At 45.5% G+C, this 17,340-nt stretch overlaps 1 protein-coding gene and 1 long non-coding RNA gene across 5 annotated transcripts in view; one reads left to right on the top strand and one right to left on the bottom strand.

Moving 5' to 3' along the window:
* The window catches only part of LOC133237430 (probable 2-ketogluconate reductase), a 31,679-nt gene extending 15,475 nt beyond the window's left edge, over window positions 1–16,204 (top strand). Inside the window, exons 1-7 of one of the 4 annotated variants that reach the window (XM_061399471.1) lie at window positions 2,245–2,363; window positions 2,563–2,609; window positions 6,735–7,119; window positions 8,019–8,190; window positions 9,626–9,804; window positions 11,163–11,259; window positions 15,975–16,204. In XM_061399471.1, coding sequence (XP_061255455.1) covers window positions 6,738–7,119; window positions 8,019–8,190; window positions 9,626–9,804; window positions 11,163–11,259; window positions 15,975–16,131 — 987 coding nt within the window. In that variant the 5' untranslated portion in view covers window positions 2,245–2,363; window positions 2,563–2,609; window positions 6,735–6,737 and the 3' untranslated portion in view covers window positions 16,132–16,204. Of the gene's footprint in view, window positions 1–2,244; window positions 2,610–6,734; window positions 7,120–8,018; window positions 8,191–9,625; window positions 9,805–11,162; window positions 11,260–15,974 lie in introns of those variants that run through there. The other 3 variants (XM_061399470.1, XM_061399469.1, XM_061399468.1) reach the window with 3 other exon arrangements.
* LOC133237436 (uncharacterized) lies at window positions 12,439–15,981 on the bottom strand. Its single transcript, XR_009733182.1, has 2 exons — window positions 13,557–15,981; window positions 12,439–13,450 (listed from the first exon to the last, which is right to left on the bottom strand). It is a non-coding gene; the product is annotated as an uncharacterized LOC133237436 (long non-coding RNA).
* Window positions 16,205–17,340: the final 1,136 nt, after the last annotated feature.

Here is a 17,340-nt window from a genome sequence, read left to right as displayed (position 1 = left end):
CACAGTATTTTAAGAGAAACCTCTTTTTAAATTTGAATAGAGAAGGAAAAAATAATCACTAGTTTGCTTCCTCCTGCTGCTTAAGAGAGAGAAAAATGTCTGACACTTGCAGGCTATTTTCTCCGTTTGGAGACCCCTGGCCTTCCTGCCTGTTACCCTCTCAGGGGCCTCATGGAATGAGTTGATAAGTCACTAGTCCAGCCAAGAAAAATCGATTATTTGACCAAAGCTCTCCATTTCTCCTTTCATTTCCTCTAAAAGTATCTAATCATTAAGAAGATGGAAATAAATAGGCTAAATCATCTCTGAGTTAATCAGACATCTTGAGTTATATTTTATCTTTAGAAACTGAATTCTTCATTTTAAAAATGACTAAACATAAGCATTAAAAAACGCAGTCTGGAATTCTCAAGAAAGGGCAAGACAGATGTTTAGTGGGAAAAGATGTTCCTATGTCTCCTAATTGGGAAAGGATACACATGGCCAAACAGAGCCCTCATTCCTGTGGAGCAACTGTCTTGAGTTGAAAAGAAGGCAGTTTGACAGAACTAATTGTTACTAATAAAAAATTATTGAAGAGCCTTATTACTGTTCTAGAAGGATTTGCATTTTTAAAAGAAGAAATGTTTTAAATCAAGTGTAAGACAATGTTAAAGTGAGACTTTCAAATTTCAGCAGAGGCCCCAAGTTGAAGATAAATGTACACTAGACTAATAGCAAGAATAAATAACAGCTAAGGTAGGAAACTTCTTAGAACTGCCTGAAACTGAAAGAGGAGAGTAGAGTTTTAGTAGAGTAGAATAGAGTGGAGACTGAAAGAGGACGTAGTGTTTTACTATTCTATCTCTAGGTCATAAAAAGGCTCTTGAGAAAGCATTGCCTTGCAAAATGGGTTTATTCAGGAATAGCAAAATCTGCGATTTAAAACAGGCAATCAATGGCAAAAGACAAGTCCAGAGAACAAAAGAGAAGAATCTCTTTTATAGAGGAGAAGGGAGAGATGAAGGTGAAAGAGGAATGAAGAAGCTGGCTTAATACTCAGAACATTCAAGAAACTAAGATCATGGCATTCAGTCCCGTCACTTCATGGCAAATAGATGGGGAAACAATGGCAACTATGACAGACATTATTTCCTTGAGCTCCAAAATCACTGCGGACAGCAACTGCAGCCATGAAATTAAAAGACTTGCTCCTTGGAAGAAAAGCTATGACAAACCTAGGCAGCGTTATTAAAAAGCAGAGACATTACTTTGTTGACAAAGGTCCCTATAGTCAAAGATACGGTTTTTCCAGTAGTCGTGTACTGATGTGAGAGTTAAGACCATAAAGAAGGTTGAGTGCTGAAGAATTGATGCTTTTGAACTGTGGTGTTGGAGAAGACTCTTGAGAGTCCCTTGGACTGCAAGGAGATCAAATTCTAAAGGAAATCAATTCTAAAGGAAATCAACCCTGAATATTCATTGGAAGGGCTGATGCTGAAGCTCCTATACTTTGACCACCTGATGAGAAGAGCAGGTTCATTGGAAAAGACTCTTTTGCTGGGAAAGATTGAAGGCTGGAGGAGCAGGGGAGGACAGAGGTCAAGATGGTTGGATGGCATCACCGACTCAATGGACATGAGTTTGAGCAAACCCTGGGAGATGGTGAAGGACGGTGCAGCCTGACATGCTGCAGTCCGTGAGGCCGCAGAGTCAGACACGACTGAGCGACTGAACAACAAAGGGGGAGCTGGGCATGGCTTGTAATAAAGAGTCCATTGGAGGGAACCTGGATTTGGAAGTAGAGGCTTCCTATTAGCTGGGTTGCTTCCAGACTGGGAGGACGGTTTCCTTCCTTGTAGGCAGTGAGGTTGTGCCCTTCTTCCTGCTGGGTCTCCAATCAAGGGAGACTGGTGCCCAGCACTATCCCTTCTGGCTTCCCAAGTCTATCTTAAGTGAGGTTTCTGCGTGTTGATTTTCACACTTCTCACGCTGAGACTGGCCTGCAACCTCCCGCACCGGACAGGCCCCACACTCTATCATCTAGACTCTGCTCCTGCAGGAGGCTCCACCAAAGCCGTCCATCTAGGCGCCATTTGCCGTTCAGGCGGCTTCTCCCAGAGTTCTCGGCCTCTGGACCTAATGCTGGAAGTGCGGGCTCGGCCTAGTTGGATGGGGCAGGGCTCGCAGAGGAGCTGGTTGTGGGCTTTGGGGTGGGGTGGGGCGGGGCGCCGGGACGGGGGCGGGGCGGGGCAAGGCTGGGGCTGGCTCCGGAGGGGAGGGGCGGGGCTTTGCGCTCTTTGACCTGAGTCTTCACTGACCAGGTTTTGCCTGGGAGGTTGGGTTGGCTGGAGCGTCCCTTAAATCTGGAGTCTTTTTAAAAGGTAAATGTACCCTTAGAATGTTGCGATGTTGGGGGAGACTGGATCGAGCTCTGCCGCATAGACATGACTGACCTTGGACTTCACATGGGGCAGGTGGGCAGCATTAGTCTCCTAAGACCCTTCTGGGCCCCCAGGGCACAATCCTGAAGAATTTAATAAGGAAACTCCAGTGTTGTTATTTTTACCTCCCTTGTTCCAGAGAAGACTTAAGGTGGCTTCAGAGATTCTCAAGGTCATTTTGGACAGGTATGTACTTTTTTTCTAAACTCTAGGCAGTTGGCAGATTAAGCTTTAAATGAATAAGATTCAGGTACCCACATCAGATTTTACAGTTTATTCCCTACATTAGTCAAATTTTAATTTTTTAATCTTGCCTTTCTTTTCTCTGATATTTAGCAAGCCCTGACAAACCATTTCTTAGGAGGGAAGCAACCGTTTTTTGCTGAGACACATTGTGACAGTGTTGGTTTTAAGTTGCATTCGATTTGTTGATAACCTGGTGACTGGAGAAACCTCACACCAAGGGTGTAAACAGTGCAGTTTTCATTAAGTGAAATGAAATGGCAAACACACACTCAAGGATATGCCTTTTGGTATATCCTAATCTTCAGGTCCCTTTATCTAATCATGCATGAATAGATGATTTGCAGCAAATCTAGAATATCAGCATAAGGATGATTTTAAAAAGCAGAGGGGCTAAACATGGCATCCCCTACTCTTCGTTACAGAGATCTTTTTTTTTTTTTTTCCCCAGTCTGTTTTTCTGAGCCTCTTTGGAGCAGAATCAGGGCTCTGTAGAGGACAGAGAACAAACAATTGTGATTTCATCCCCATGGAAAAGGCAGAGAGCTGCTCCATAGGTGAGATTGTGGTAGCCACGCGTTCCGGGAAACAAACTCAGAAGGACAATGCAGATAGTGGTGTGCAGTTTATTACACTGGCAGGCCCAAGGCAGAGTCTCCTCTTAACCAACGACCCTGACCAGTTTTTGTGAAAACCTTATATACCCTAAGTGTATTTGATCAAACCCACCTCCCCACATTCCTTGAAAGTAGTCTGGACAAGGTAAAAGAGAGAGATGATCAAAGTTAACCCATGATTCTTGTGTCATAAGTCTAGGTAGTTAAACAGTGGACATTTATCAATAGGCCTGTGGTCATATCCCGATAAACATAATGGAATTTACGACTTTGTTCTGTTACAGAGATAATTAGCATATTCTTTTATGCAACAGAGAGTCCAAGTACAAGTCCTGAGGCTCTTTTATCTGAGGGGATCTGGTTTTCCATTGGTATTCCATTTCTATAGACACCGGGCACAAAGTTCAGAGTCCATTGGGAGGGTGACCATGTGTGTAGCCTAATGTTTGCAGTGTGGCGTAAGATGGAGTCCAGCTCTGTCTGTTTCCTCCTTCAAGATGAGGATAGACTTTGAAAGGAACTAGAGAGAGGATCCGGAGAAGGCAATGGCACCCCACTCCAGTACTCTTGCCTGGAAAATCCCATGGACGGTGGAGCCTGGTAGGCTGCAGTCCATGGGGTCGCTAAGAGTCGGACACGACTGAAGTGACTTAGCAGCAGCAGCAGAGAGATGATCAGAGGATAGAGTGGCAGGGAGAGAAGACAAGTCAGTGGGTGCCAGTTTGAAGCAAGTCTTGGCATGTTGGAGATGTGAGGATGATGGGAGGGTATTGGACTCGTCTTTCAAATACTGCAAGGAAGCTTCGTGAGGAAATAGAGTTTTAAGAAAATTTTTAAAAATTTTACTGTGCTATATGAATTCAGTCTCTCTTTTTGGTGTAAGTTTGTTTCTAGACATTTAGCTAGATGTCTAAATTGTTCTTCAGAGTTGAACATTAGTAACCCCCTTCACTGAAGGCTTGCCCTCGGTCCTGCAGGCTCTGAATGCTCTCTTTCATTATCTGGGCCAGATAATGTTTGCAGAATACCAGGAGCAAGGCTGTGTGTTCCCCTCACTCTGCGTTGGAGGAGAGCAAGTTTTAGAGAGAATCACAGTTAGGCGAGTGGCCTGAACCAGCACCTGTGGTCCGCTTTTTGTCCTCCTTCCTGCCCGCACCCCATCTTTGTTTCTTTCTCTCTGTTCCCAAAACTAAAAATATTTTTTTGGTTGCAGTTGGTTTTTATTTTCATTTTTGGTTGGTTTTAAGTTATAAAGCTCTCTCTTACTCCCCTCCCCCTTCCTGGCCCCACCCTTGCCCCTTCTGTGACCTGAAGTCCTCTCACCTGGGTCACCTGGTGCTCCCTGCCCCGCCCTGCTCTGGGCTCAGAGTTCAGCTGGGCAGCCACGGTGACTGGCCAGGGATCTACATGCCTTTCTCTGCACCTCCCTCATGAGTGCCATGCACGTGTCCATCTTACTTTTCCTTGAAAGAAGAGGTTGGAAGTTCATTCTACTTTATTTTTCTTTCTGGATCTCAATTTTAAAGAGGCTTTAAAAGAAGAAAATCCTGAGTTTAAAGCCTTGGGTCTGTGGAAGGCAATTTCAGCAAAGTTAATACAAAGTCTTTTATTTTTTAATTGAGCAATCATTTTGCAAGGAGAAAACTAATTTTAAATCCATGTTAGCAGTTCAAATTAAACAGTGCAAGGAGCATGCACATAGCAGTTAGAAAATATACATGTCTGAACTATCATTCTCTTAAAGCTGTAAAATTTTTTATTTTTCCAAATTTCACCCATGGGTTTATCTTTTGACTTGGATAAAATGTGGGTGCCTAACAATACACCTTCTTTGTGGTGAGTTCCTTTATTGTCAGAATGTCCTAACCAACCATCGTGTCAATACTGGGCATCCAAGGATGCCTGCTAGAGGCAAGTCCACTTACCTCCCTGTGTGCAGAAATTAGCGGAGGAGAATGAGATGTGATCTCAGGGCGCAGCTGTAAAACACACCTGCTGATATCATGTCAGTTTCACCAAGAACCCAGGAAGCCTGGGAGCCCTTCGATCAGCCGCAGAGCGGTGCTGGAGCCAATGTTCTCTCTCTCAATCCTGCCCGCCCCTCTGAGCACCAGGGTCAGCAGCAGGTAGGATCCATGCTCCCTTCTAGGAAAGCAGTTAATGGGGATCCCACTTCCTGTCTCATGCTCCTTGGCTAGATGCCTGACTGTGAGTGGAGATGGTTAGAGGCTGGTGCTGGTGAAAAGAGTTATGGAGCAAGGGACAGAGCCCAGGGACGGGGTGAGCTCCTGAATCTGCCCAACGCTTCCACCCCCCACTACTGCCATCTCCCCCCACTTCGACTCTCATCTCCTCTTCACCTTTGGAGAGGCTACAAGTCACGTGGATGGTCTTGGATTTTCACTATGTACACCCACTGACAGTAATGGCATGATGGATGTGTGTCATTGCTCCATAACCAACTTGAAGCAGGCAGGAATTGAGCCTGCTCTCTGTAAAACTAAAGTCTTATCCTGAATGAAGCTCTTTTAATCTTTTACTCAAAGTCCAAGAAGTAACACAAGTTTTTTTTGTTTTTTGTTTTTTTTTAACTCTTTCGCTGTTTATTTATTTTGCTTTTTATTTTGTTCTGAAATACATAATGGAAAAGAAGAAGGCAAAACTACACAGACATGCTACTGGCATACTGCAATGAACCACAGGTTAAAATGAAACTCTTACACATTTCTTAGACACAGCTTGACTTGTATATTTTAAGACTCCTTCAGTTGGAGAAAGAAATTCTATCATTGGAGTTGACAGAGACATTTGTAGAACAGCAGTGAGAAACAGTTGTTTCTAGGCAATTATTTTATGAAGGGAAAAAAGAAATAATTAAGTCCAAGTTGGAACCTACTTATTTGGTTTAGCATTTCATAGCCATATCTAACGGAGAAGGCCCCCAAGAAGTTGTTTTTTTAGCCAACTATGCTCTGAACTTTGAACACATTTTAAACATTTTTAGCCAAGTTTGTGACCCGAAGATAAAATGCACTCATTAGCCTCAACTCTTGAAAGCAGCTGGTTTTCTTTTTGGAAGAAAGCTATAAAATGTTTCAAAAAAAATCTTATTTTAAATTAGGAACAAGGAACATAAAAAATTATTTAATTCGTTTGACAGACAATAACAAATATCTTTTACTTTCACAGTAAAAAAAAATCAGTTACTGCAGCTGCTACGGCCAAAGGGCAGAAATAAAGACCCATGTCCAATAGGAGGAACGTGGGTCTGATGAGGTGTTGGTACCTTCAGAGTCCTGGTCTGTTCTGGTTCAGACTTTACAGGAATTCATCCAGGAAATAATTCCAGTCTTATGGTTCAGAAAATCTAAAGAGTAGTAGAAGAGCATAGAGGTTGTTCTCTTGAAAACTCTCTGCTCTGACAGCAGAAATTATATCTGTCTTTCTGCAGGCCATGGGTGATCAGGACCTACCTGGAGTTCTGGTGTCTGATCTTGAAGGACCACATGGTATATGTGAAGATCATGCTGAAGACCTGAAGAGACACTTTAATCTCATTACCATGCAAGACTTTTTGGAAAATAAAGCACAGCTGGGTCCCCAGATCCAAGCTGTGTACATCTGGTGTGGAAGGCCGGCTGTCAGCCAGGAGCTCCTGCACAGCCTGCCCTCCTTGAAGATCGTGGCCAGCGCAGGGGCAGGGCTGGACCACCTGGACCTGGGGCTCGTGGCCAGCTTTGGTGTGAAGGTGGCCAACACACCACATGCTGTCTCCAGCCCCACAGCAGACCTGGGGATGGCCTTGCTGCTTGCTGCAGCTCGGAGAGTCGTGGAAGGTAAACAGCCAGGAGATGTTGGTTTTCCAGATTAGATGACAGATGTTTAATATCACACCTGATAAAGCCCTGGTCTCTTCACACTGTGTCCAGGACTTTGTGGCCCTGGGGCGGGAGCCAGTCTTGGTTGCTACAGCCTAGTCAGGGCCGGGCTCAGCACCTGCACACATGCAGTCCACATGGTCTGTCTGAACACTGTCTTTTCCTCCACCACCTTCTACTCACTGTGCCATGGGGGTACCTGTACATGTGAGGTAATTTCAGCACCACTAGGGAAATGCCCTGGGGTGGTCCATTGGCCAGTCAGCCTGCTACCCTGGGGTGAAGGCCCACACATGAGTAGGTGAGACGCCACCTCTCCACACACTGGACATCACTGGGAGTGTTCTGGGAAGGACAGCGCAGCATTCAGCACTTGGCCGTCATCCTGGTGAAGCTCTGGGGTGAAGCGGCTTGAGGAGAGGAGGCAAGACCCAGGCTGGTTCTCTTCTGATTGCTGGTTCACACGTGCACACTCACACATACATACACACTTGCATATGCACATAAGCCATATATAAACACATATGCCGTCACATACACATACATGTAGTCACAAACGTACAGACACAAACACCAGAACCAACAAATTTTAACCACAAGTCCTCCCTTAATGTGAAAGAAGTTGCTCGTTTAAAGCATTAGGCCAGGAGGCTCAGGTTTGTGATGAGGAAACTGCTGTCCGATCCATCCTTCTTCCTGCAGAAACATTTTGCTGTTGTATAGACATGCCTGAGCACCCAGGGTCCACCTCGGGCTTCCTTCAACCTCATCTTTCAGTCAGGAGGTCCCGTGAGGGTTGTGGGGATTCTGTGTGTGGTGCTGTCCACACTGCCCACTCTGCACCTTGTTTATTTCAGGTCATCAGTTGGCTGTTTCACCACATACAGAGAACTTTCCTACAGACTATATGGGTCAACAGGTGACTGGGGCCACTCTGGGAATTATTGGCATGGGCAGCATTGGCTATAAGATTGCTCAAAGGGCCAGAGCATTTGAAATGAAGATTGTCTATCACAATAGGAAACGCAGGTAAAATTCAGAAAATGGACTTGAAATTAACTGAGCAGAACTTACATCATCACTGACTTCAGTATGGCTTCAATATATTATTTCTTCACTTTTTATTAGATTCCCTTATTCTGTCTCCAAAAATCAGGGTTGATGATCAAAGAATGGATTGTAGCATTTTTATGATTCCCTAAAAATGTGGCAGGTAAGCTTCTCTTCATGGAAGAAATTTCACCAGAGGAAAGAGATTTTGGCTCACCTACAGTTATGTGCTTTTTTCATTTGTAAACTAATTCTTTCTGACCATGGGAGATGCTGCCCACACTTTAATACACATAACCCAAGGGCACAGGGCTTCCCCCAGCAGTGCTCGGTCTGAAACCATCCTCCTCATACTCCACGAGCAGCATCTGGCCCAGCGCCCGGTCTTTTGATTCTGTCTCAGACCTGCCTGTTTGCTCTCACTTCACTGATGCCTCCTGCCTACGCCCTGGCTTTTCTCACCGGCATTCCACTCCCCCCAAGGGGCTGCGCTCTGTTCTTGAACGTCAGCCCATTTGCAGACCAGCCGGAGAAGGGCGCTGTTCAGAGCCTTTCAGTGGCTTCTGTTCCCTGGAATAGCTTTCTACTCACAGAGGCAGGGTGACCTGGGAGACCTTCCATTAGGACCGCCCTCTTCAGTCGATGTGGACACAGTGGACAGTGGTGAGGCTTCAGTAGCTGTCACAGCTCCCAGTGCGGTAAGGGCTGATGCAGAGACCAGGGCTCTTCGGGACAGGCATGTGATACGAGCAGGGCCTTCATAGTGGCTGGGCATGCTGGCTGTTCCTTTCCTCCAGGCAGTCCCCTGGCCAAGATGTGTAGAAAGAATCCATACAGCTTTGTATTGCTTATTTGTAGGGCAGGAGTGGCTACCAAGGATGCTGAGACCTTCTGGAACTTGGCATTTTTGTTGAGTAATCAGCTGCCTGGGGTGGGCCAAGCAGGAGCTAGGATTGAACCCCAAACAGCACATAAGCTGCCTGCACCAGAACCTTGGGTCCTTGCTCTCTGTTGAACACATGGCACTCCCGACCCTCTCCCATTTTGTTGTTTTTTTCTGGAGTTTCTGACGTGTTTGCCTATATCCAGCACTGTCTCATGTCACTGAAAGCATGTCTGACACCATCGGCTGTGCCAGCCTCTGGGGGCTCAGGGCTGAGTGAGAGGAAGTTCCTGTCCACAAGAGGCTTGCAGTCTGGTGTGAAATGCCACAGACACAGGGCTCAGAGCACCCAGAGGCACAGGTTTCCACGGGTAAGCCCTGAGCTCAGGGTCTAGCCACCTCTGAACCCACATGGGGTCTGGCCCCATGGGGGACATACTGAGTCTGCAGCCCTCTCAGAAACTCCTTCCTGGGGCAAATGGATGAATTTCTAAGCAGAGAACATGGTCTTCTCCCTTGTTCCCTTCATAGAAAATTGGAGGAGGAGGAAGCTGTTGGGGCCATTTACTGTGAGAGGCTGGATGACCTCCTTCAGTGGTCAGACTTTGTGATGTTGGCTGTGAGCCTGACGCCACAGACCCAGGGCCTGATCGGGAAGCGGGAGCTGAGGTTAATGAAGCCCACCGCCATCCTCGTCAACATTGGCAGAGGTACCCGCTCCAGCTGTATGTGGGCTGGAGGGCTGTGCAGAAGGACCCCCAGCCCTGGCCACTCTTTCAGCATTTCCAGTCAACCTTTTCCCTGAATGGTTTGAAAAATCCACTAGACTTGTGGGTGGTGCGTTAAAGGGATTATACTTTATATTTAGAGGTATTTCTGATTTTTATCTTCACATCATTTTGAGCCTCAAATTAGTAACATAAAGAATGAGAATGCTGAACCTCTGTGGGAATTTCATATCGCAGTGTGGGCATCTCCTTGGGAGGGCCATCACAATTTGACTTTCCACGTGTTATCAAGCAAAAGTTATGGGCATGAATTTTCTGAGCCTCACTTAGTTTGGTTATTTGACATTTGCGTAGAGCTTTGTGTGTCTGTGTACAGGGAGCCATAGGTCCTGTGTTGTAACTAAGTTCTCTGGAGCATTTGTAAAGGAGAAAACTGGGTCCTCAATGCTGGGGACGTGAGCACGTGTGAGGATTGGTGCTGGCATCACACTTGCCGGCGACTTGCCTTTGGGGTTGGGGGCCAGAGGATGTGTGAGACTTGGCACTACCAGCAGCCACCTGGATCTCTCATCTTTAAACCCAGATAACAGTGCTTGCCATGAAATCCCACAGGGCCAAGCTAGTGTGCTTGAAGGTCTCGAAAATTCATACCCTGTCGACAAGCAGGAACGACCAGTGCATTATGTGCTTTTGGTGATGTCAGAGGTTGGAGACAAAGATTCTACAAAACCAAACACCCCAGGAAGGGCCTGGAGCTAGGTGTCTCCACCAGCAGCACATGCAGGCTGGGTGCTGTCTTGACCAGTGGGGCAGCTCAGCCCACCAGTGGGAAGGGGACTTCTCTGCTTGAGGGAAAGGGCCTTCTTCTCAGCTGCTGTTCAAGCAGGCCCTGCTATTTCACGTTTGAAATGCAGTTATGGTTCATGTTTGTGGCTGCTTGGTTTTTTAGCATGTATATAAAACTATTATCCGGGGGCTGCTTCCTGGAATCCTCTGGTGGTTGGGAGGTGGTGTGGTGAAGTGGCAGGGCCCAGGCTCAGGGCTGGACAGACCTGGGCTCAGATCTGGGTGGATGTGTTAGAAGTATATGACTTTGGCTGAGTATGTCACCTATAAAATGAGTATTGTCTTCTGCTGGGTAAGCAGAGTCAGTAAGACAGCGTCTGTGAAGGGCTTAGTGCACTGCCTGGCACATGGCAGGCTCTCTGTCTGAGAACAGATTGGCAGAATGAAGTTCACATGCTTTTTGTCAAACTTCTGACGAGATCAAGATGTGTTTCAGTGTAACCAGAGAGCACTGCCTAACTTGGGCCTACAGAGGAGGGATCTCATCCACCCAGGTCTGCTAGTTGATCAAGAAGCCCTGGTGGAAGCCCTTCAGACCGGGCTCATTAAGGCGGCAGCGCTGGATGTGACGTACCCAGAGCCCCTGCCCAGGTAAGGAAACCAGACAGGATCTACAGTTCTCTCCCTCTGGGTGGGCGAGGCCTCAGACAGCTGTTGCTTTTGGCTTCTGCGGCCACGTTGAGCTGCCTGTTGCAATCACATAGGGTCTTGGCCTTGGAGCATGCCCCTGGTGACCTGTCCATTTCTGCAGTGGGTCAGGCCTCTGCTTCAGCACCTCCACAGACAGGGCACTCAGGGCACTGGGGCCCCAGACCCCATAGATGGAGAACGCACAGAATAGTCTTTCTCAGGTTGAGCCAAATAGTCCTTCCTTTAACCGTTATTCTTCTCTTTACAAACCTTCAGATAACCACCACATTCTACCATAGTCTTTTTCTTTTTTTTTTTGAGGCTAAATATCTTCACATCCTTTACTTGTAGCCTAAATGATGTCATTTCCAGACACGTTGTCCTTATTATTGCCTTCCAGCCCTTTGAAAATACACTGCTGAGGACTGTACATAGTATTCAGGTTGTGGTCTGACCACTGCAGCGAAGTTATACAGAGGTTGTGTTAGCAGCATGTTTCCTCACAGCCTCACTGCACCTTAACTCATTAAGTATTTTAGTTAGTTAAATTTAGTTAGTTAAATTGTTAAATTGTTAGTTAAAATTGTTATTCTCTCATTATTTTTTTTTAAGTTTGTGTGTGTGGAATTTTACATTTATTTGCATTTACTTTCATTTGCTTGTATGTTTTGACCATGTGATCCAGCCTAGTGGGACTGGCGTCTTGATTATCTTATTTATTTTGAATCTTGATGCTGTCATTTGTTAAACCAACTATTCCTAACTTTGATTTCCATCCAGTAAGCAAATTGCTGTCAGATGAATGTTTTGACCAAATTTGATATCTAAGTTTATCAAGATTGGCCTTAGAAATTAGACATTTCTGAGAAAAACAATAATTTATTGAGAATAGTTTCTCAAAATGTGGTCTGGAGATCATTTTAAGGGGTCTGTGAAGTCAAAACCATTTTTCTTTTTAAAGGTCTAATTGGCTTCATTTAATAATTCATAATCAGCATTCTGTCTAAAAGGAGACAGAAGTTTCCACATCGGAACTGTTTTCCTGATGCATAAGCAGTTGTTCATTTCCACTCATGTTTTCTCACAAGAACACAGCAGGGTTTCCTCAGAATGTGATGACATCATCACTCAGACAGTTAATGAAGTGTATGACTGTATTACATTGTTTTCGGTTTTAATTTCTAATACAATAAATGTTGATAGACATAATCCTCATAAACACATGTTCTTTGGGGTTCTCAATTTTTAAGAGTGTAAAGGCCAAGTAAGCAAGCCACTCAGTTCAGTCACTCAGTCATGTCTGATTCTTTCCAACCCCCATTGACTGCAGCATGCCAAGCTTCCCTGTCCACCACCAGCTACTTGAGCTTACTCAAACATCAAGTTGGTGATGCCATCCAAATCTCTCATCCTCTGTTGTCCCCTTCTCCCACCTTCAGTCTTTCCCAGCATCAGGGTCTTTTCAAATGTCAGTTCTTTGCATCAGGTGGCCAAAGTATTGGAGTTTGAGCTTCAGCATCAGTCCTTCCAGTGAATATTCAGGACTGTTTTCCTTTAGGATGGACTGGTTTAATCTCCTTGCAGTCCAAAGGACTCTCAAGAGTCTTCCCCAACACCATAGTTCAAAAGCATCAATTCTTTGGCACTTAGCTTTCTTTATGGTCCAGCTCTCACATCCATACACGACTACTGGAAAAACCATAGCTTTGACTGCTGCTGATAAGTCACTTCAGTCGTGTCCGACTCTGTGCAACCCCATAGACGGCAGCTCACCAGGCTCCCCCATCCCTGGGATTCTCCAGGCAAGAACACTGGAGTGGGGTGCCATTGCCTGCTCCGATAGCTTTGACTAGACAGACCTTTATCGGCAAAGTAATGTCTCTGCTTTTTAATGTGCTGTCTAGGTTAGTCATAGCTTTTCTTCCAAGGAGCAAGTGTCTTTTAGTTTCATGGCTGCAGTCACATCTGCATTGATTTTGGAGCCCAAGAAAATAAAGTCTGTCGCTGTTTCCATTGTTTCCCCACCTGTTTGCCATGAAGTTGTGGGACTGGATGTCATGAGCTTAGTTTTTTGAATGTTGAGCTTTAAGCCAACTTTTTCACTCTTCTCTTTCACTTTCATCAAGAGGCTTTTTAGAAGAGAGCCACTAATCTAGAACAAAAAATAATTTCAATATAAATAAAGAAGCATGAATATTTTAGACAGTGGCCAACTTACTCAAAACTGAGATGTCATGCAATCACCCCTGTTGACTAACCTGCTAAAAAGAGCTTTTTCTCACAAGTCACAGGGCAAATACCAGTGTTATATCCCAAAGCTAAGTTTATCCTAATAGGTGATGTACTTCCAGTGTCCCATGTGAAATCATTTTTGTTAAAGCTCTTTTGCCAAGATATTTATCAGATATGTTTGAGTTTTCATCTTTGTTTTTCAGGGAGACATTTTGATGCTGCTCACTGTGAAAAAAAAGTAGGAAATTCGGGGTTATTTAGTCATACTACATAAGTATTCTTTATTTTACAAAAGGATTTACTACAAATTATTTTAAGAAGTTTCATTTGCCAGTAGGGCCAGGGGTCCCCAAGACTACCTTCAGCTTTAATGATTGGCTGGAAAGACCTGCAGAACGCAGAAAAGCTTTTATACTCACAGTTAACAGTTTATTACAGTGAAAAGACATAAGTTTAAAATCAGCAAAGGCAGAAAACTTCTAGAGTGGAGTCCAGGAGACCCAGGCTTATCTTCCCAGCAGAGTTGTGTGGACAGTGCTTATACCTCCAGCAGTGATGCATGACAACACACATTAAGTGTTTCCATCCAGGGAAGCTCACTGAGCCTTGTATCTGGGCTCAGTCATGTAGGCATGGAGAACCCACTTGTCTTGACACTGACTTCTTAGACTCCAGCTCCTACAGAGGTCAAACTGACACAGACTGGCCAAGAGCTCTAGGCAAACAAAAATGGGCATTCATCACAAATTAAACCACTAGCAACAACTCTCTGACTTTGTCCAAGACCCCAAGTATCAGACACTCTTACCAGGCAGTAGGCTGAAGGGCTCATAGGTTATCTCCCAGAGGCCACTCAGAGGCCAGCCTTGTCTTTGGGATGTGCAGGATTCAAGAACTCCAAGCCTGCCTGCTGAGTTAATTCTTTATTACACGGGCCACCCCTGTGGCCTTTCAGTTCAGTTCACTCAGTCGTGTCTGACTCTTTGAGACCCCATGGACTGCAAGGCCCTTGGCCTAGGCTGTCTCACAGCAAAATGATAATTTATTGGAGTATCTACATTTAGTACAGTATTTATATGACAGGTTCAGCAATAGTATTGGTATGACTGCCTAACATTTGAAGGAGTCACTGTGGGACAGGGATAAGATTTAAAGAAACAACTAATCCATTGTTTTTTTGTAATTTTTGATTACTTGTTGCCCTCAACCTCTTCATCCACCACTATTTGTATGTTATGATGAACGCATGTAGCACTATTTAGTATATAAAGTTAGGTGATATTTAGCAAAATCCAGTAATTCCTCAGGCCGGTCATTTCCCATTGATCATCAATGTCAGTATTATCATCTGACTTACTTTCATGAGGTAGTTAATCTTGTCAACAGTGCCAGTGTTACAGCATATTGCTATACACTCATGGTACAATGCAGTTTAATTACATAAGTCAATTGCAGAGATATTTGCTATGCCTTCTCAACACAAATGTTTCTTGCCTATACATTAAGATATTCTTATGGGCAGGTGTTGGGTTCCAAGTCAGTTGGGACAGAGTGTCACCCTGTCTCACACCCTTGTACCTAGACTGTTTTCCATTGTGTGCAGTAGGGCCCACCTGCTTCATAGGGGGAAGACAAGTGTTTTTCAGAATAGTCCTATCCCTGCTAACTGTACCACACAATACAACTTACTTCAATCAGTCTTGGAGGTGAGGGTGGTTGCACTGCATTGGCATAAATTACAGGTGCCCGTAGAGAACTTCCATAGGTTTGGGGGTCCTTAAGATTCCCAAGGGCATGCCCCTTGAGCCTCAGTAGCTATTGGGCCAGGGTCGGGGGGTCGGGGGTTGGAATCACTGCCACGTGGCTACTTTGGCCTCTGTCTGTATTAAAATAAAGAGGCTCTGTTGGGCTAGGTGACAGCACTTTTCCAGTCCTGAGTTCTAATATTATCCATCATTATGCTTGAGTCTGCCTGACCCAGTTCACGAAAACCTGATCTTTCCAGGCTGTCTCCCATTCTTTGCCTTCTTCCTGGAAGAGAGCTCCCTCTAACCTGCTAATCCTAGTTAAGAAATCTTTTCCCTCTGAATGCCATTCCCATTAAAGGTGCACTCATCTTGTCCCATCATGCCTGAATTAGCATGTCTCCCCAAGGCCCTTTCTTATCTTGCGGGTCACAGTCATTTAATCCATCACGCATGTTCTGCAGTTGTGAACTAATGGCGTGGGTGCAGTTAGGATATGTTACTTTACATCCAGAAACGTTGGGTTACCCAAACCAGGGTTAGATGAGCGGTGATCATCTAGAGTACATCTAGGTATCATCTCAGTACACCATGAGGCCTCCCACAGCCTTCCTCATCTCAGAGTGGGGATGTGAGACCAGAATATGAAGTTAAAGAAACCAAATGACTCTTGTTTTCCTCCATTAATCTGTATTTCAGAGATCATCCTTTATTGGAGTTGAAGAACGTCATTCTGACACCTCACATTGGAAGTGCAACTCATCAAGCAAGACGACAGATGATGGAAAATTTGGTTGAAAGCATCCTGGCTTCTCTCAGTGGCCTTCCTATTCCTAACGAAGTGCTGCTTAAATGATTTATATGAGTTAAGAGTTCAGTGGGATGGAAACAGCAGATTAAATGGGAAAGAAACACTTTTGTATACTTTATATTTGAGTCCATTATATAGACTGCATTAATACTTAGATGAAACACTTAAGGACTAGTCATAATACTTATCACCTGTTCAAAGTTTGCTAAATGCTTTCCTCACATGCCCACCTCATCCTCAAGGCAGCTGTAAGAGGGAAGTTCTGTTACCATTCATGATGAAACTGAGCACAGGTAATTACTTGTCCACAGTCCAAAAGTCTGCACTCGGTCTATGGGTTTCCCCGTGAGTTGTGCTGCTTTCAATCTTGATAAATTCTGGTAAATTGATTGGATTACATAGTCTTCCCTGACAGTCTAATCACTATTGCTTTAATCATTAAAAAAAAGGATAATTGGGCACCTTCTATGTGCCAAGTTCCCACTCAAGGGTTTACTTACTAGTGGGGGAGAAAACCAAGCAGTGCCAGGAAGTCTGTGCTGAGCGGGAGCAAAGGAGTGGGAAGAGAGTGCCTAGAGCGGAATTACCAGGGGTGACCTTGAAGAGGGGTCTGGGGTGAGGATGCCTCCTTTCTGCAGCAGTTTGGAAGCTGTTTTTCTCCTCCACATGGACTGTCGAGCAGGTGTCACGGAAGTGAGCAAACGAATTAGTAGCATAGAGAGGAAGGAACTTGATCCTTCCTAGTTGTGCCAGCAGCGGGAGCTCTGCTCCAGGACGCTGGCTTTTCATTTAAACCACCGAGTGAGGACGGACCTTACTTCCCTGCTCCACATTTGATGTTCTGTAGCAAGGGAGTTGCAACGCCCCCATCTCTGTTAGCTCCGTGCGCGTGCGTAAAGTATTCCTTGCTCTGCAGTCTCCTCCTCCGGGTGTTTTGCGCGCTTCTCCAGCAGCAAAGCCCAGCTAACGCGGCACTCGTTGGAAGAGCGGCGGTTTCGTGGCTCGCCCTCAACCAGCACATCCTGAAGTCCCGCCCCGCTCCTCAGGTTGCGTCGTGGCGCTCCGCTCCGCACCTAGATATCTGGCCCCACCCACGGGCGCCCCGCCCAGCCTACGGTGCACGGTCCCCTATCAGTCCCGGCCCGACCCACTCCGCTGACTCGTGTCCACACACCCCTGCTCACTCGCAGTCCCGCCCCTCCCCGCACATGCTTCCGCTCGGCCTCCTAAGGGCCCGTCTACTCATCCCGAGAC

This window comes from Bos javanicus, chromosome 24, assembly GCF_032452875.1.
Source record: "Bos javanicus breed banteng chromosome 24, ARS-OSU_banteng_1.0, whole genome shotgun sequence".
Classification (NCBI taxonomy): Eukaryota; Metazoa; Chordata; class Mammalia; order Artiodactyla; family Bovidae; genus Bos; species Bos javanicus.
The sequence above is the reverse complement of the archived record's forward strand: the minus strand, read 5'-3'. Positions and strand labels throughout refer to the sequence as shown.